Source organism: Thermobia domestica, chromosome 2, assembly GCF_964235325.1.
Source record: "Thermobia domestica chromosome 2, izTheDome1.hap1.1, whole genome shotgun sequence".
NCBI classification, from domain to species: Eukaryota; Metazoa; Arthropoda; class Insecta; order Zygentoma; family Lepismatidae; genus Thermobia; species Thermobia domestica.
Window position 1 is genome coordinate 358,144,899 of NC_137455.1, and position 18,922 is coordinate 358,163,820.

The following is an 18,922-nucleotide window of genomic DNA, read 5'->3' on the forward strand; positions in this document are numbered from 1 at the left end:
AAAGTACATTTTTACAATAATGTTTTCTAATGATAATTTGTTTATTACCTAAAATTGCACTGTAAATAAATCAACTTGCAAATTTGGAATATTATATACTGTAATTTCTTAGCCGCCAAAACTTTTTTGTTTCAGAAAAAGAAAGAAACAAAAAACACCTGTCAGAAGCAAGTGCTTCGAACTTTGACGTAGAATTTATCATAAGAAAGTTCTTTTGTTCCTCTCTCTCAGACATTTCAATTCCTTTTGGCCTTTGGGACCGCTCATTGGCAAATATGCAGATATTATTGCTATATGCGAACATGCTCTTAAACAGAGAGAGAGAGATTTTAAAAGGAAACGAGTTTTCAATAATAATAATAATAATAATAATAATAATAATAATAATAATAATAATAATAATAATAATAATAATAATAATAATAATTATTATTATTATTATTATTATTATTATTATAACAATTGGGTTTACAACTAGGGACCCATTTCTTTATCTTGCATGAGAGGCACGCTCGTTAGCTAAGCCACTGGTGTTTTTTATTCTGTTTGTCTCTTTTTCCGTTTCGTGTGGATATTTGTTTCTGTGGTGTTAGTCTTTTATATTAAACCTTTACATTATGTAACATTTCTCTTTTTTCAAATCGAATGAACTGTTTGAAATGAATATTTAAATACAATTAAACATGGGAGAAAATGGTTAGCTGACGTCCTGTGGAAACTTAACAAAAGTTCGATACGATTTAGAGAATGGTCAACTATGCCTAAATATAACATTTCAGGTGGAAGTAAACACGAGGATAGTTGGGCCAAGAAGTAATAGCTGATTTAAGTTTAGCATTGGAAGTCACTGAAAAACAGAGTGTGTTGCGCGCAAAGGACAAAAATGTAATTTTTTATGAGGTTTGTTGACGCGAATAACAGATTATTTGACCCAACGGATCGACCATTTCTTACGCGTGTCTGAAGTGTTCAGTTGCGCTCCCAATTAATGCTGACTGATTGCGGCTACATTAACAATTGTTCCTTATTGAGTTTGGTTACTAAACTTCACTTCAAGCAACTTAACTTCTCCTGACGTATATTTTCCCCTTTTTTTCATTTAGGCATAGTTGATCATTCTCTAAATCGTGTCCAAGTTCGTCAGCGGACTCCAGATGACCGTTTCTTACAAAAGCAAAGCACACCTTGGCAAATGAATTTCCGGTCCTTCCTTCGCGAGATAGCAGTGCAAATTCAACGTGGTAATACTACAAACTAGGACAGCACAATAGCCAGAAACAGTGGGGAAAAAGGTCTTAAAGATTTCTACTCTCGTATATATGATACGACGCGTAAAGTTATCAAGTGACGGCCTTGCAGAGTATCTACGACGCCCATGCAAAGGGTCCAGGCTTGAATCCCACGATTGAACTCTTTTTTATTTTTGCTCTAACCAATAAAGTAGCGATAAAATATTAATTCACCATATGCTTATAATGCATAAAACAAAAAAATTCAAACCAGTTGTCAAATCTTTTAATGCTCCATGTTAACTAGCAATAGAATGTAACCTGTTTATCGTTGAATATTGATATCACTTGTTATTTTATGGTTAGCACAGTCATTGTATAAAAATATTCTTGACACTTCGTGTCTATATATGTGGACAGTGTGCAAATTACAATGAAGATGAGGAAGAAATTCCCTTTGGTAATACCGGATGTATGCTATAACCAGCTGGGTCATTTCAGATTTCGTTTAAGAGGGGCAAGAGCACCACCGTTCACGTTTTGTACCAGTATATTAGTAGACAATCGTTAAAGTATATTTATTCCTCAAACTCTTGAGAGGCAAATGCCCCTCCTGATCTCCCTAAGTGAAGCTCCTGGCTACAACTGTCATAATTTGCCATGCTATTGTCATCTGAAGCATAATCTATTCTTTCTTGCAAAAGTCCGGTCAATTCGCGCACTGTTCACAGATATAGACAAGAAGCGTCAAGAACAGTTTTACACAACGACTGTGCTAACCATAATATAACCCGTGGCATCGATATACAAAGCGGAATAGGTTACTTTTTATTGCTTGTTAACATAATATATTCAAAGCTTTTACAACTGATTTGAACATTTTTATTGTTTTATGTTTTATAGACATATGATGAATTAATAGTTTACTTGTAAATGCAAATGGCTGCTTTGTTGGTTAAGGCAAAACACAAAAATAATTGACTCGAACAGGAATTGACTCCAACCCAGGAGCCTTTGCACGGGAGCCGAAGATCCTCCCAACTCTGCTACGCCTTTACTTCACAACTTTTCGAGTCGTGTCATACATACAGCGAGTTGGAAACTTCAAGACTCTCTTCCCCACTATTTCTGGCTATTGCGCTCCTTCAGTTTGTAATATTAACACTTTAAATTGAACTACTGCTTAGCGAAGGAGACCCTGAAGTTCATTTATCAAAGTCTGCTTTCTTCTTGTTTAGTTAACTCTGGTCCGGTTTTTCTCATGTTACTTTCATACAATACATGTTCTAAACGAGGAAAGGAGTTTTAAATTTGTACTACAAAAAAGAGAGTTTCTGTCGAATCTCTCATGATAAGAAGATGAAATTCACATTTAAACTCCTCCATACTAATCTGTGACGAAATGGTCCATCCTTTTCGGAAATTCCAACTCTACCAAAGAAAACAAGACAACTGCTACAATATCTTAATTTCCCATTTTGTGTTCATAAACTGGTCAAAGCTAGTAAGTGTTTCAGCTGTTTAAAATAAATCTAGAAGATAGTTAGCAGTTGGATTCACTTGGATCTTTTTCATTTCTCTTAGTTTGATATGCTATTCTATTGGGGAAGAGGTTTGAATATATCGAAAATAATATTTCCAGAAACTTATTCTTCTCGTTCGAAGAATGAGCATTTCAACTAGTTCTTGTCTGAACTTTAAAAAGTGCTCCAGCCTATATTTTTAAACGAACTGTGTATTCTAATTTTGATTTTTTGAATATATTTACGGGTCTATTGAACCCGTATTAGGAACCTAGAAGCACAATTTTAGGAAGTTAAAAATCAAGTTTAATTATTCTATTGGTCCCAATAGTTCAGCGAGCGATTAACTTTTATAACCAGATTTGTGATTTTAATCTATTTTGAGTTCCGTGGAACTTGCTCCATGCATGGCTTGTAGATTAATAGAAACCTTTCAGAGTTCGCAAACCAATCATTTTTCCTCAAACTGATAGTTCTAATATTGATCAGTTGGTCCACTGGGGAATATCCCTTTCAGAACCGAGACTATAGGAGACATGGTTCTACAACTTAACTGAGGATCCTAAAGTAAATGAATTCCCATTAGGAATCAATCTCTTTATAGGGTTGATTCCATAAATGTTGCATTATTTTCATTCTCACGTGAGTATTCCCAAATAAAATATGACCTTCCAGAGTACAAAATGTCTTTCCACTTGGGATGAACAGTAGTTTATTAATCATATTCTCATTAAATAGTGACATGATTTCTTTTTTCAACAAACTGAATCATCTAATAATAAAAACAAAATATAGTAATATTGTTTCGTTTCTCTTCTCTATGGTTTCACACAGGCCAGTACTTCATTGATAACGTTGTGTTTTTAAAAAAGTGTGTTCAGTTCACAATTAAGACAGAGATACGGCAGGCACTTGTAAGCGCCTCAGGTTATATTTTCTTTGCTCTTCTGCACGCTAGTGACTCACGAACTTGCTGCTTTCATTTCAATTACTTGTATATTTTGTTTTGGATGTACGATTATTTTTATATTTTATTAGTGGAAAGAAATCTAGAACTTCCTTATTTTTGATCTACCAAGGTAGAATCATACAGCTTTATATTATTACCTTAGACAAGAATAAGAAAAAATGTAACAGAATGAAACCATATATAAACCTCTAATACTACAAGTAGTGGCTGTTTCTTCGGCGAAAAGAAAAAAAAACATGCACTTGATAAAGATTCGAACATAGATCAGCTGATTGATAGATTAGTACGTTAAACACTAGGCCACATAATCGGGTGCTTGCTTTCTTACCATACGCTTTAAACATTCAGCTTGTGACTTTTGCTTCTGTCGTCTTACCATATAACAGTTTCTCTGTTTTCCCTGCTTGTCACATTATTCGTGTTATTTGAATTTGCAAACTTAATATGTTTTCTTGTTTCACCAGGATCCACAGCTTTAAAAGTTTTTAAGGTCAATTACTTTAAGCGAACTGATTTTCTCATATCTTCCATCGCTTCAAAGGGCAAAAGATATTGTCCTGCGGAAAACATGCATAAAATTATGTGACAGAGACTTCCTATCGGTTTCTTCAAAGCTAATTTAACAAGGATTTGAATCCGAAATGGCTTTTAGTAGGCAACTATAATATTCACTCATATATGACAAAAGTGATAGCTGCCAACAAACAGCGTTCTCTTTTCTAACAGCTAAGTGCTCTCCGCGAAGTATTCTGAAAACCTATCTAAAATGGTTCTGATACATCAAGATAACATACACTCGATAGGTATAACCAGCGACGTAACTTAGATTTTTTTGGAGGGTAAGCATTAATATGTATATAACTTAGATTTTTTTGGAGGGTAAGCATTAATATGTGTATTATGGCCCCATAGAAAAGTTGCTTTTCTTATCTTTATGCCCTTTCCATCTTTCTCTTACTCTTTATGGAACCCAGGAGCCTGTGGGCCCTCTGCACGGCAAGGTATGCGGGATTATTAGCTACGCCCCTGATCACGTTTTATACATGACAAATTAATTAAGGGGACAATATTGACAAATCTCAAAGCCATACGAATACATATTATTTCTAGGGCACCTAATGGTAGGCATTTTTTACTGAAAAAGGCAATAGACTCGTTTTTGGTTTATTTACCTTTTGTGTGCTGTTTTGTTTATGTAATGTAGTGAATCTGTTTGATGCTTCATTAACAACTTCATGTTCGTATCGTATATGGAGTAAAAAAAAGTTTGTCTTAAAATGGACCCCCTATCGAACGGCGGGATGCTTCCTTGGGGGGCCGGATGACCGAGGCTCCCCACAAGTTATGGCCCTGGATGTAACAGCAAACTGGGAGGAAATAAAATGTGTCATCATATTCAGTACCCTCTAACCTTTCTTCTATCCCCTACTTAATAATAATAATAATAATAATACCTAATAATAATTATAATATATTTGATTTTGAGTTTAGGGTTTCTTTCACCAGCGAGACTATATGAGAAGTAAACCTACAGCTTAACGTAGGCCCCGATTCATATGAAATCCCACCGGAAATCGAACTCGGGTCTCCCACACCAAAGACGCTTGATTTTGAGTTTAGCACCCATTTCGGCATAAGCTCCAACTGCCGTGCTGTAGAAATCTGGTCGTTGTATGTTCGCTACAACGCAATATAAATTAGAAACTCTGTGACGGATTGCTTTTCGCTTTTTAAAATGATTAACGGAACGGACAGTTACGGAAGTAAATAATGTGTTGTTTAAAATATATATGGGAGTATTATAAAGTATTTTTTCTGTTCTTTGCTACTACTACCACTGCTGGTGCTAATATTTTTTCTTGAAATACTTTGGTCTTTGTACAATGCCGCAACCCTAACATTAGCCACCACTTATCAAACAAAATTGCGAGTATAAGTAGACGTGAAAACATTAAAACATATGTCTAGAGCGAGATTTGAACGTACGACACTCACAGCGAGCGATCTACACACAAGAATACAGGGATATAATTGCTGGCTGAAAGGAAAATGGTGAACAAACGTTTGTTCGACGTAGTAGGAAAGCATAAGGATCACGCGGTCAGCTCCAAATGGAAATGATTGAAACGTTCAATTAATTTATAGTTGTAACAAGCATTACAAAAAAGAATCATAAAATAGCTGGGTTGGTGATTCGAACCTAAGACACATAATAACTATCTCACTGTTCAAGTACGTTATCCACTTTTTTTTTATTATTTCACATGAATGTTAGTAGTAAATTGTATAACACAACAAATCAGGAGAAGTAAGTCACTAGAGATGAAAAATAGTACGTTATTATTGGACAAGGAGATGCGTAAGAAATTTGGGAACTTTTTTTTATGTCTATTTGAGGAGTTGTATTAAACGAATGCAATCTCCGAGTTTGTAAGTACCAAATAAATTCCAAGTATTACAACTTAGTAGGATATTGTAACATAGTAGTCCTTCAACCAATTAATCGCATTTAGTTTGGTCTACGGGCACCAGTGATAGTCTGCAAATCGTAAGGTGTGGGAGAGATTGTATATGGTTGCTGTCGACAAATAAGTCCCAGCATCCGACACAAGGCATCACAAATTTGTCGTGTGGAAATACAGGACGTGATGCGATGTAGTAAAGTATCATGTTGAACACATAAAGAACACTCCTCTTTCACTACACGATGGATAGCAAATAATTTCTAATTTGTAAGCAATAATTCATAAATAAGGCAGTACGATGCACTTCTAGCATCTTCTGTGAGACACTCTGAATTAAAGTTTTTCCATATACGTGGCCAATTGTACTACAGAAATTTTTTACACACTATTGGACTAGTACCCGCATAAACTGGTTTCATTAACAGCGAATATAGTTGTTTGGAAGACAAATCACAGGGATTATCTTGAATACCACTGTAAGCCCAGTATTGAATATGTGCATGATCTTTGATCAATTTATGAAAACGAATTAAATGCGGACTATTCGGAAATATATTTTGTGCTCAAAAGTGGAACCACAGATACGTATGAGTATCTGACATTTTTTCTAATATTCACTAAATTGAATCCACCTCCAGAACATGGAAGATATAGAGTATTTCTATGAATTCGAAAGAACATGTTTGACCATATAAAAACACATAAATAATCCAGTTTTTTGCATACAGTTCTGGTAACGAGTATATATGTGCGAGTATATATTTACCGAAGTTTGGAGTAAAGATACGTATTCGGGAACCAAGTTTTCTGCAGTAAGTTAAGTCGAAGATACTTATGTTCTTTAGTTAATAAGCGAATCTGATGTACGATTGGATGCCATATTAAATTGTAAGAGCACTGTAAATCTCAGGAGAAACGTATTCCCAATATTTTAACACTATCGGCGATAATAAAAGCATCCATTAAAGGAAAATAGCCCAGGTGGGCATCCACATAATAAAACATATAATTAATGTTGATTTCATATAATTAATGTTAGGTCCACTCACATTTTGGTTTTCGTGTAAACAGTCTTGGAGATAACAAAATTGTGTCGATGCAATGTCCATTAAAGTCACATCGTCGGCAAAAGTTTGCACATTGAGTACTTGAAAGTCATGTAACTGAGGTTCATGGAGTTGCATCAGTTTTCGTAGAAAACGTCTACAGCAGGGCAATAATCCCATAGATAATGAAGATCCTTGTTGTATGCCACAATTAACATTGAGAGGGGAGGTGAGGTGCCCATTTTTTTTACCTTTTGCTGTAGCATATGTGTTCATTGACTGTACAACCTGGACAAATGACTGAGGAAAGCCATATGCACGAAGGATAGCAAATAAGTAGTCATGAGATCGACAATCAAAAGCCTGTTTAAAATCAACGGATAAGAGAAAATCAAAATTGTGTTTAAACTTATAGTATGCTGAGAGATCTCGAATTTTACTAAGCGCTGCAAAAACATTATACTTCGGATTTAATGCGGCTTGGCAGTCACTAATTAGAAAAGGGTAGATCGCTTTAACGTGATTATCAAGAACTTTTTGGAATATTTTGATGTCTGTGTTAAGTAGCGTGATGGGACGATAATCATGAAAGTAACTGCTTTCCCTTTCTTTGGAATTAGTATTATTATTCCTGGATTATCGTGTATGTTACGTTGACGGAGCATTTCATTACATAAATCGCAAAAAATATTGTAAAAGGCCCCAATATTACTTGTGAAGTTCATTAGTGATGCCATCAGTCCCTGTGCATTTACAATCTTTGCAAGTTTGAAGCACACAATAAATCTCTTCTTTCTGTACACCCATAAAGGTATTAAATAAATGTTCAGGTACTTGAGGGAGCGACACTTACAAATATACACTAATAGTGCGCTGATCCTTGGTAATTGTTCCATACTTGTCACTAAAATGATTTAAAATAGTCTGGTGAATGCGATGAGTGTCCGTGAGAAGCCTACCATCTTCTGTCTGAAGAGAGTTCACATATTGAGAAAGTCGCTGTTTTTGGTAACGCACATATTGGTAAAGAGACGGTTGATCATTGGGAATTACATCAGTCGTGTCCATTGTGACATAATATTTCTGAAGTAATTGTGATCGTACACTGAAAAAAAATGAAATGAAATATTTGAGTTTTACGTCCCACGGTTATGCCGGTTAGGCTAAAGGAGACGGTGATAATGAGAGATGAGTGAAATGGTGGAATGAAGAAAGTGGGAGGAAACGGGAGAACCCCGAGAAAACCCACGAGCACGGTGTTTGTCCACCACAAAGTTCACTTGGCGGGGGCTGGGATCGAACCTGGGACCCCAAGCACCAGAGGTGAACGCTCTACCACTGAGCCACCGCGCCCCCCTGATCGTACACTGAGAATATGTTCTTTAATATGATTGATCTGCTGACGATTAGTAGAGCTACTAGGATGATCCAAGAAGTCATTTAAAACAGGATAATAATACTCCGAGTTTTGTGTATATCCTGTTTTGGTTCACGACCTTTAGACCTGGAAAACATATTTTCAGTTTAACATAACGATTCCACCATTGGAGGATATTTGAAAAATATTTTCTTTGATTTTGTCAATATGTCCAACGCATATGAAAGTCTGTACGTACATCATTATGTTGTAAAAGGGAAGTGTCTAATATCCAATAGCTTGATCCGTATGTTGGTCTAATATGCGTCTGAAATTTTATAGTACAATAAAGGGCATCACGATCACTGAACGCTGGAACAAGAATATCAATTTCTGTGACCTTATCCATGTGTGTATCCGTGGTATAAAACATATCGAGCCTAGACATCATTTCAGAATTTTTGTACGTGAATTTTGGGAACTGCCAAAGGAACCAGCATACATCTCGAAGTTATAAAGATTTCACAAATTTGTGAAATGTCATGCTAGGACGGAAGTGAGAAGTCGTGTCCCGTTGTTGTTACATCGTCTTTAGAACACCATCCACATGAACGCAACTAGCATCTGCCGGTAATAGGGACAATATGTATTCATTATAAAAACGTTCACGTTCAGTAAGTTTGTTATTGCCTAATGGACCATACAGATTTATCACATAGATACCATCAGTGTAAACACTGATTCCACGTCCCGATGGAATTCGTTTCACTTGAGAGTAATCAAAACCATCTTTCACTAGAATCGCAGTTCCACGGGCATCGGTGCCCGTATTTACAATCGCAAAATATGTGGAAAGAAAACTGAAGTCGGAAAAACTTACTTCTTGTAGTAAAACGTATTCAAAATTATGTTGTTGAATAAATAGTTTAAGGTTCTAGTTATAACGGTCAAATTTTACCCCATTTATATTTAAAGAACACAATTTTCTTGCATTTGTTCGAAGAAAATGAGAGGGTATGACATCACAGCAGGATTGAACTCCTAAACCTCTTATCAGATGTAAACTTCGGTAGAACATGGTTGTAAACAAAAGGATGGTCGCAAAACACCTTTAACACACATGCACAAAAAGGGGAGGCAAACACTCTAAAGGTGGTTACGCAACAGACCGCTTCGTTGCTTGAACGTGTTGTTTATCGCCTGACGAACTCTCGTGGTTTTCCAAGCTGGGTTCAACGTCGTTATTCTGAGTCAATGAATCGATTTCACTTCCACTGTCTATAAGTGTACGGCTGTCCTTGGACAACACTTTCCTCTTCTTCCTTAAAGAACGTCTAGGTAGTTGAAAAGAACTCGGCTTCGATTGTTTTTTGGAACGAGTGGATGTATCATTAATATCAAGGGAAGCCGAAGTAGATTTTTGATTCTTCGTATTTTGGAGTGACATGGCATATGTATTTTCAGTAAGTAGTAAGGCAGGCTTCGGTTCAATATCTGATGTGTGCACTAAAGGGTCTGTGTTAGAAGCCGACAACAGAGGTTCTGGGGAGGGTTCTTCACATGACAGCAGTTTTACAACAGGTTCGTGAGTGATTTCGCCATATTCACTCAACATATCATGAAGAAAACTATTGTCTAGTTCAAGAGGCAAGTCAAATACACGAACTTTGATGTAATTCAGTTCAACATATGAAATACGAACAGTGCTGCGTACCCCATTCGAATGAACATACGGAACAGTTTCAGGTAACTGAGTCAACACTTCATTAAATACAATGTCATTTTCAAATCTCACATACAAAGCAAAGTTCTCATTATGCAGCTGTAAAGAGACTGCTTGGTTCATAACGTCACTGAAGTTCTAAGATAACCAAATATGTATGTCACTCGGATTAGGTTTTATATATCGCATAGAGCTGTCGAATTCAAATTTCACGGTATTTTTAAGAATTAAAAACATGTTTTTTCAAATAACCACAATCTACACTAAAAAAGATGGCTTGTAAAGCACAGAAGCCCTATTCATTTATCGAAATAGCAGGAGCAGGTCGAAAGTACTTTCACACCTTTCGACATCCAACGATGAACTGCCTACTCATCCAATAATACACAGCAGAAATTTCAGTAACAAACATAATATCTCGGACAAGTTATATCACTTTTTTTGTATTAACGTTAAGTGCTAAGCATGAAGATTAGTTCTATTTTTTTATTTTTACAGCTTGTTGTCTAAACTGCAACACAAATAAATGTAAAGAACTATTTCAATCATATTTGCTACTTGAATAGCTTTGTTAAACATAATTAAATTACGAAGTAGATGCGTATTGTATGGACTGATTGTTCATAACGTAGATTTCAGGAAGGGTTAAACAATGCAGACCCGCAACAATTTTTTTTAACTGATAGTAATGTATTATTTCACCACACAAGACACTTCTTTTAGATTTTAGCGTAATTATTTAAATACCTACCAAGATACACATGTTTCTATGGTAGAAAAGAAATATAGCGTCACATTCAAGATTTATTCAAAAGGGTTGTCCTAACTAAGACTTGGCTACTTAAGCCTTCATTCGGCAAACCGAAAGCTTCTGTTTATTTCTGTTATTTTTTGTAAATCAAAGTTTTGTTTCCTTTTTTCTCCCTCCGACCATTATTTCATGACAGAACTCTCAAGTTGGGAGACTTCGGCAGTTGTGAAAGAATAGTCGAGGTGTTATAGGCACTAGGTTAGAAATCCGAGGGTCATGATTTTAAGTCTACTCAAAGTCAACTTAATACTTTTAAATTTAATTTGTTCTTTCAGGGTGTATGATGACTTCTCTTTGCTTAAAGTTCTTCATCAAGAGATGAGATGCAAGAATCATGCACAAGTTAACCGAAAGAAAGAAAGAATGGATATATCTTTAATTGAAATATTATCGTAAACATTCGTCGATATTCATATTTGATAATGTTTAGTTCATTTTTATTTAATATTCTTTACAAAATGTCAGTTATCGATTATTTAGAATAAAGCAAGAGATAGTGAATGATATATTACGGCGTATTACAAGAGAGAACTCGTATCCTTTTATCCTCGTATCGTATCGCATATGCTTGTAATAAAAACATCCCTGTATTATTAATTGGGGATAAAATTACAAAAACTTATGTTATGTGCACATATTTGTTATATTTTAGAAAGATGACATATTTTCTACTGATGCAATGGTTTTCGCAAATTGAACTGACACGCACTACACATCTTGTTTTTTTACTTTCTTAAATTGTTTCTCTTTCTTTATCTTTTTCCTTGTATTTTTTTTCCTTTTTGTTTCATTTTCCGAACACACTGGAAACCAGTAATATAACTCCAGAAAATAATCTTGTTAGGTTTAATCTATAAATGAATAATAATAATAATAATAATAATAATAATAATAATAATAATAATAATAATAATAATAATAATAATAATACATTTTTAAAATAAAAACTACGATGGTTTTGCTGATAAAAAAAATTCTCGCGAAACAAAGTTGGGAGTTAAATCATCACGATCTGATGTTTTTTCACAAAGTTTTAGTAGAGATATTAAAACCGATAACTAACAAAAGTGAAGGTAACGTTGAAACGAATAATGTAAAAGATTCAAAGGTTTTGCAAAATACTATAACCTGTGAAATAAAATGAACGTTTGAGCAACATTCATATTTCCTCGGTATATCTAAGGTTAAATAAAATTTCTCTTTAATTCTCTCATGATATCAATCGCTCTGTAGATACTAAACGGTGTCTTCTAACTGATTTTTTTCGTCGCAGAGGCATGAATATTTTATTTTTTTATTTTTTTGAAGTTTACTACACTGACATTTTTCAATCAAGCTAGAGCACTTGTAGTGTGCCATGTATATTTCTCAACCAACAAACGTTAGCAGAGTTGTTGGTGGTGTAACGTTGCAGGATATGAAAAATGGAAGTGTGAATGCACTTTTGCTCGTGTACATACAAGTATATATGTCATTCATTGAACAAAGAGCTCCGAACAATGAACAGTGATATTAAAGTACTGAAATTTTCTGGTTGCCAGCGAAATACTGTTTCAGAGCTTCACAGGCTTAGCAACTTCTTGAAAAGTTACATTTAGAGTGGTTGCATCTTTCCGTGCATTTCTGATACCAGCAAAAGAACTGCATCTGACCTAACAAAGTTATATCAGCAATCATGAGTTCAAATATTTTTATGGCTAATTGTATTTTCTATGATTTTTTTAACCTGTAGTTAACCTAATTATTTTAGCACTATCACAAAGAATTTAGCTTCATTCGTAGAAAAGCTTTAGGAATGAATAAATATTACGTTGTTGTCGTTGAAATAATCAAAAGACATATCTCAAAAGTTGCGTTTTGAAGTTGAGATCGACATTCTGTATGATTTTACGAGATGTACCGATTATTGTTAGAAGCAGTAAGAAGCATAGGCTTTGGAGGTTTAAATACTAAGTACTAGATTATTAGAAACCGAAGCGACTAGAGATGGTAAAAGCATACAAAGTACCGGAGATAATTCAAAATCGTAATTTTCTATCAAAATATTCAACATAAAGTTATTTCAACGGCAATATAAGCCTTTAACTCGAAGTCATCTATTTTACCCTTTCCTTCACTAGTCTTTGGATATTGTATCACAAAAAAAGTATTTATTTCAGGTTACTACCAACCTCATGGATATTCGGCAGCGTACAAAGAGTTACTTAGGTACAGAGAACATGGTAGATTTGAAGGATTGGGTCAAGAGTATGACATAGGACCATTTCCTGAAGGCGAAGGCGTCCATTTTCCAAGATATGATGAAGAAGAAGAAGAATCTGGTCAAACTCTCGTTGATCGAGTGAGGAAAATAGGCAAGTACGGGATATTTTTCATATTACGTTAAATTCTAGTATTCGTATAGATTATGTTAGCTGTCGAATGCTTTTTTTAAAATTAAGGGATATAGTATACGTAAAGCCGCGTCAGTTCCCGAAGGAGCTGGACGCTCATACTTTCAGGGATTATTCATTGAGTATCTACGAACTTACCAAGGGGGTAACAAAGCGACTTTGATTTACTTATCGACTGATACGAAAATAAAACAGAACGTACCTGTACTTCACATCTGCATGTGTAATGCCCTTGTACTTTATCTATGACTATGTGTGTGTGTAAGGGGCGGGGGGAATTTAACGCATATCGCATGTCTTGTGCACATGGATACTTCTTGCTATTGCACTACGTAGAAAATTTATGGTATTTCATGTAGAAGTGGTAAAAGAACACAGAAGAAACGCAGATCACGACGTTCTCATGTATACTATTACCAAATTAAGTAATAGTCCATGCGTTTATTATAAGATTTCCAAAATCAAAGTTATTTTAAAAGCTAGTTTATGATACTGTGAATTATCATAAGTATTGTACACGATACTCTACACTACTAAAATGTGCAAGATAAATTTTGGAGAAAGCCAACCAAAGGGCGAAATAGATGTTGCTAATGAATTTATGCAACATTTTCAGGTTTCGTGTGAGAAATCTGAGTATTTTCTGTAGAATTTATTGCTTCGTGTTAAATTTACTCGTGCTGCGGTTGAAGTCGTACATTGTATCAATCAGCTTGTGGCTCGAATCTCACCAGCACCTGACAAAATTCCATAATGAGTCATTAACGATTAGTTGCAATTACTTAAATATCCATTACACTTAAGATTTAATTAATCATAAGCTAGATCTGGTCGTTAATTGATTGACTTCATCTAAATCCGCACTGGTAATCTCCAATAATTTTATCTGCGTGTCGGGGCAATTGTTCTAAATGAATGTTTCGAAGAATTTTATGGAATTTTGGCAGGACAGGTACCCCGATTTAAAATCTCTTCAATTATATTTATAATTATACAATCAGGTCTGTGGTATTATTTGTGAATTGAAACTTCGATTGATTCTTTCCGCTTTTTGTGGCAGTCTCTTCTTGTTCACGATAACGAGAATTAGTTTGTGTATTTCTCTCCACAATTTTACTTCTTCAGTGAAAATTAGCTCAGTAGGTATTTCGTCTACACCTGGAGATTTGTTTTTAATTAAAGTCCTCATAACGATTTCTATTTCTTTTTGGCTATGGTCTAAAATATACGGTTCTTTTGTGTGCATCTCACTTTCTTCACCATCATTAGTTTTTGGCTGCTAGTTAAGTAAATTGTGAAAGAAATCTTTCAATCTATTCAAGATGCTATTTGTGTCAGTGGGAATCATTCCGTCGGTTTGTTTAATATACAGGGGATCGACAAAAATGTGAAAACAGGTATAATAGTGATAGCCATTTCAAACAAGATTTGCGTTTAAATTGTAGGTTTCACTGTGGTCACCGGCGCATTCTCTGAGATTTTCAACCTGGCCAATCGAACAGATGGTCTAGTAATAGTTCAGAGACCGGTCCTTGCAGGTTATCGTCAATCGTGTTTGAGCTGACAGAGTTACAAAGAGGTTAAATTGCGGGTGCGTGTGTAATGGGAGTTTCCGTGACGAAAGTAGCGGAAATGTTTCATGTATCACGAAGCACAGTCTCGAGGGTCATGACTGCTTACGAATGTTCCTGAAAAACCGCATTAGCGAATTATCAGCGTGGATGCAAGTGTGTGTTCCGTAACAGAGAAGGACGCATACTAAGTAGGATTGTGACTAAACAGATCATCACCACGGCGTGGAAAGTCACAACTGTGCTGAATACAGTACTTACAAAACAGTCCCGGTTTGCATCAAAACAGTCAGAAGAGAGCTGCAAAAGCAGGATGTTTATGGCAAATCTGAAATTCCCAAACCATTCGTGATTGTTGATCATGTCGCTATACAGAGGCAGTGGTGCAACGCCTATAAAAAAAGCAAAATGGAGCAGAGAAAAACTTTGTTTGGTCGGATGAATTTTCTTTTCATTGTTTTGAACTGTCGGCCGAATTTACGTGTGGAGAATGCTAGCACAAGCGTACGATACAGACTCTCTGTTACCAAGAGTGACGCATACCAATGGTTCAGTGATGGTTTTTGCAGCCATATCTTGATATTCTGCCGCATCCATCACAACCCTGCATGGACATCTTACTGCAATGGACTACATAACCATTTCGAGTAACCTGCTGCAACTCATGGTGCAAATTTTGTTCCCACACAGTAATGTTGTGTTTGAAGATGAAAGAGCTCCTGTTCATACAGGACTCATCGTCCAGGACTGGTTTGATGAAGACGAAAATGAAGGGTCACATCTACTTTAGCTTCCATAACCGTCATACCTCAATATCATTGAGCCCTTGTGGTCAGCTTTGGATACCAAGGTGCGAACCCGATACCTACCTTCTTGTCTCTACAACATCTTGCACCTGCTTTGGTGGAGGAATGGTACAAAATCTTTCTTACAGAAATTCCGACTTGTATTTCTCCATTCCTTGTCGATTTGGAGTTGCTCTGCGTGCTTAAGTTGGACCTCCTCGCTATTAGTAAAGGTAATGTGCAATTTTTCAAGTGTTTCTACATTTTTCTCCATCCCTGTGTAAACGCGATGTTAATAATCTTTCTTAAATTCGTTGATGAACTTATACATGTCGCGAATATATTTTACTATTATCTTCAGGAGCATGAATTTCAGCTTTCAGAAAACTCCATTTCTATGTTCTAAAAGGTTTCAAAACTTCTCATGTGATATGAGCGAAATTTTGAGTAGCTATATCGTTTGGATTTTCTAGCCAACGAAGTTCTGCCTGTTTTCTGTAATTATCTAAACACCCTTTTTAACAAATAAATAAAGAATAACATAGTTTACTACCCAGCAATGAACAGTAACTGACTTTCTTGAAATAACTCACTTATCAATAAAAATTGATATAAAAAATCAAGTAGACATGTTTTGTATGAAGACTTTGGTAAAGTATTTGATGTCCTAAACTTGATATTCATTTTTAGCAATATTGTCTGAAGTGTACTGCATTGTATTACAAAATGCCATCAATGAACTTATCAAATGTTGCAAATAATTAAATTGCAAATACATAGGCAAATTAACTTGCTTCTTTCAGTGATTAGTTACTCACCTGATTATCAATTCCTCTCGCTCTTTTTGTCTTGTCTAAATAGTTTTCGTGAAGTTATTACAGCTGTAACGTATCACACTTCTTCCATTCAAGGATAACTTTCCATTGAGCGATTTTTGAGTCAAAGGCCACAAAGTGTCCATCAGACGTAAAATGACATTATCGCGCTTAAGAAGCCTCTTCAAAACAAAACTAGTTTGCTCTCAAACAGACAGTATTACCTAGAGTATAAACTCAAGAAGAAGGTTATGTTACTGCCTACTTACTAAATGTATGTCTCCAATCAAATATATAAGTGAAATATCAAAGCATGAACATAATGGAAAGAGTAGGAGCAAGACGTGTGTAAATATAGATCCCTCTCCTGGCAGTAAATAAAGGAAACTGTAACGATTTCTGAGATACAAAGACTATGGAATTTTTTCCAAATTAATAGTTCGTTCCCAGGATTGCAAACTTAGGTTGTTTGGTACTGGATTCATTGTGGAGTTGAGTTGAGTTGAGTTTAACGTTCCTTTCATCAGCGACGTTATATGAGACCGGAATTACTGATTAAAGTGGAATCCGAACCACATGAGCTCCTTCCGAAGATCCGTTTTGGGTCATTAATGAACAATGTTTTATGCACTCATGGCGAAATGATTAGTGTGCCTGCCTCCTGCTCAAGGGACATGATTCGGTCCATAGTGAGAATGTACGTGTCAAATCTCCCACGTAATTCTAGTAGGTACCGTCTCATATAATTTCACATGTGAAAAGGAATAGAAGAACTTTGAGAAAAAGGATTTTTTACCAGTTTTATGCCCTCTAAAAGTACCCTTTTCATTCGCTTATACTGAAATGCCTTATAGAGTCTTACTAAAACTTTTGATACAAAATATTCACATAGTTTCAAAAACGCCTTGTTTGCATTCTTTACCTTCTTCAAAGATGGCAAACCACATCAACCAAGAGGGGTGCTTCTTGTGAAGTGTTCATGATAATTGTCAATGACAGTACTTAGATTCGCATGGGTCTAAAGACACCTTAAATTTGCAACATAACGTTCATGTGGTCATGCTATCCATTAAAAATGCGAACCCTCAGCAAAATATTGGGGTCTTCTTTTCTCGAAAGCATATGGGACGTAGCTACCCCTCTAGTTCGCTACTGAACTGATTTACTTGAAGGCTACTGAAATATAAATGAATGTTTTTCAGTGATTACTTTCCCTTCTTTCCCACTAATTACATGAAACTATTCATATAGTTAGTGCACTTTTTATGTAGTATGTTGTGTATATTTTGGCTATATTAAGTGTGTATGTGTATTTCTTGTTTTCCTATTTTTGTGTGTTTTTTCTTTTATAACTATGTAAATATCCGCAGGTGCTAACAATGAATCTATAGATAGATAGAGCTCATTGATAGAGCCCTTACATCTGATTCTAGGAGACGAAGGTTTGATCCTAGGCGATTTGAACTCGTGGTTTAGGAGATTGAGAGAGAAAGAGAAGGAGATTCAAATATGTCGACAGAGAAGGATACAATCACACACGAGAGATTAGATTTGGAGGACTAAATGATTGAACAGGAGGCATATTCTGAGGAAAATTGTGATTTTGTGAATCAGAAAAAACAGTGAGTTAATCGAACCTACAAGCATCACAGCCAAAGTTGTCAAATTAAAGTGGAGAATTCTTTTTCAAGTATCAAATAATTGTGTGGAAGAAACAGTGTCTACGGTGCATTGTATTCAAGAAATTTAAGCGTGTGAAATACTGCAGGGTGTGACACGAAAATGTTCTTACTAAAGAATCGGGAATCTAGGCATTGTATTTGTAAAGTACTGATCAGAATTAGTAAAACTACAAAATGTAAGTCACACATCAAAGACAATACCCCAGTAAGTAAGCATAGCTGTGTTTAGTCTATGTTTCACCTTCATATCCCTTGACAGACATAACTTTAGTGTTCTTCTCCGTGTATGGCTTTGACAAGTTTAAACTTTGAAGTCACTTTGGTAATAAAGGTAAAATTAACGTATAAACTGTGCAGACTTACAGCAGATGTAAGAGTGATGGGTGCACAAGAACGTGTGTAAGGTAGACTTCTATTTACAGATTTGCTGTGCGTATGGTCTGCCAATTGTAAATTTTAAGTCGTACTTCAGTCCAGAAAATCTGTATACATTTAGACAAGATGTAAGAATAAAGGCTGTGCAAAACGCGTGCGCGTTATACTTAGCTTTAC

At 35.5% G+C, this 18,922-nt stretch overlaps 1 protein-coding gene across 3 annotated transcripts in view; it reads left to right on the forward strand.

Annotated features, from left to right (window-relative positions):
- LOC145679883 (uncharacterized) overlaps window positions 1-18,922 on the forward strand; it is a 140,724-nt gene that overhangs the window by 92,747 nt on the left and 29,055 nt on the right. For all 3 annotated transcript variants that reach the window (XM_081750393.1, XM_081750395.1, XM_081750394.1), the window contains exon 11: window positions 13,284-13,478. In XM_081750393.1, coding sequence (XP_081606519.1) covers window positions 13,284-13,478 — 195 coding nt within the window. The remainder of the gene's footprint in view (window positions 1-13,283; window positions 13,479-18,922) is intronic.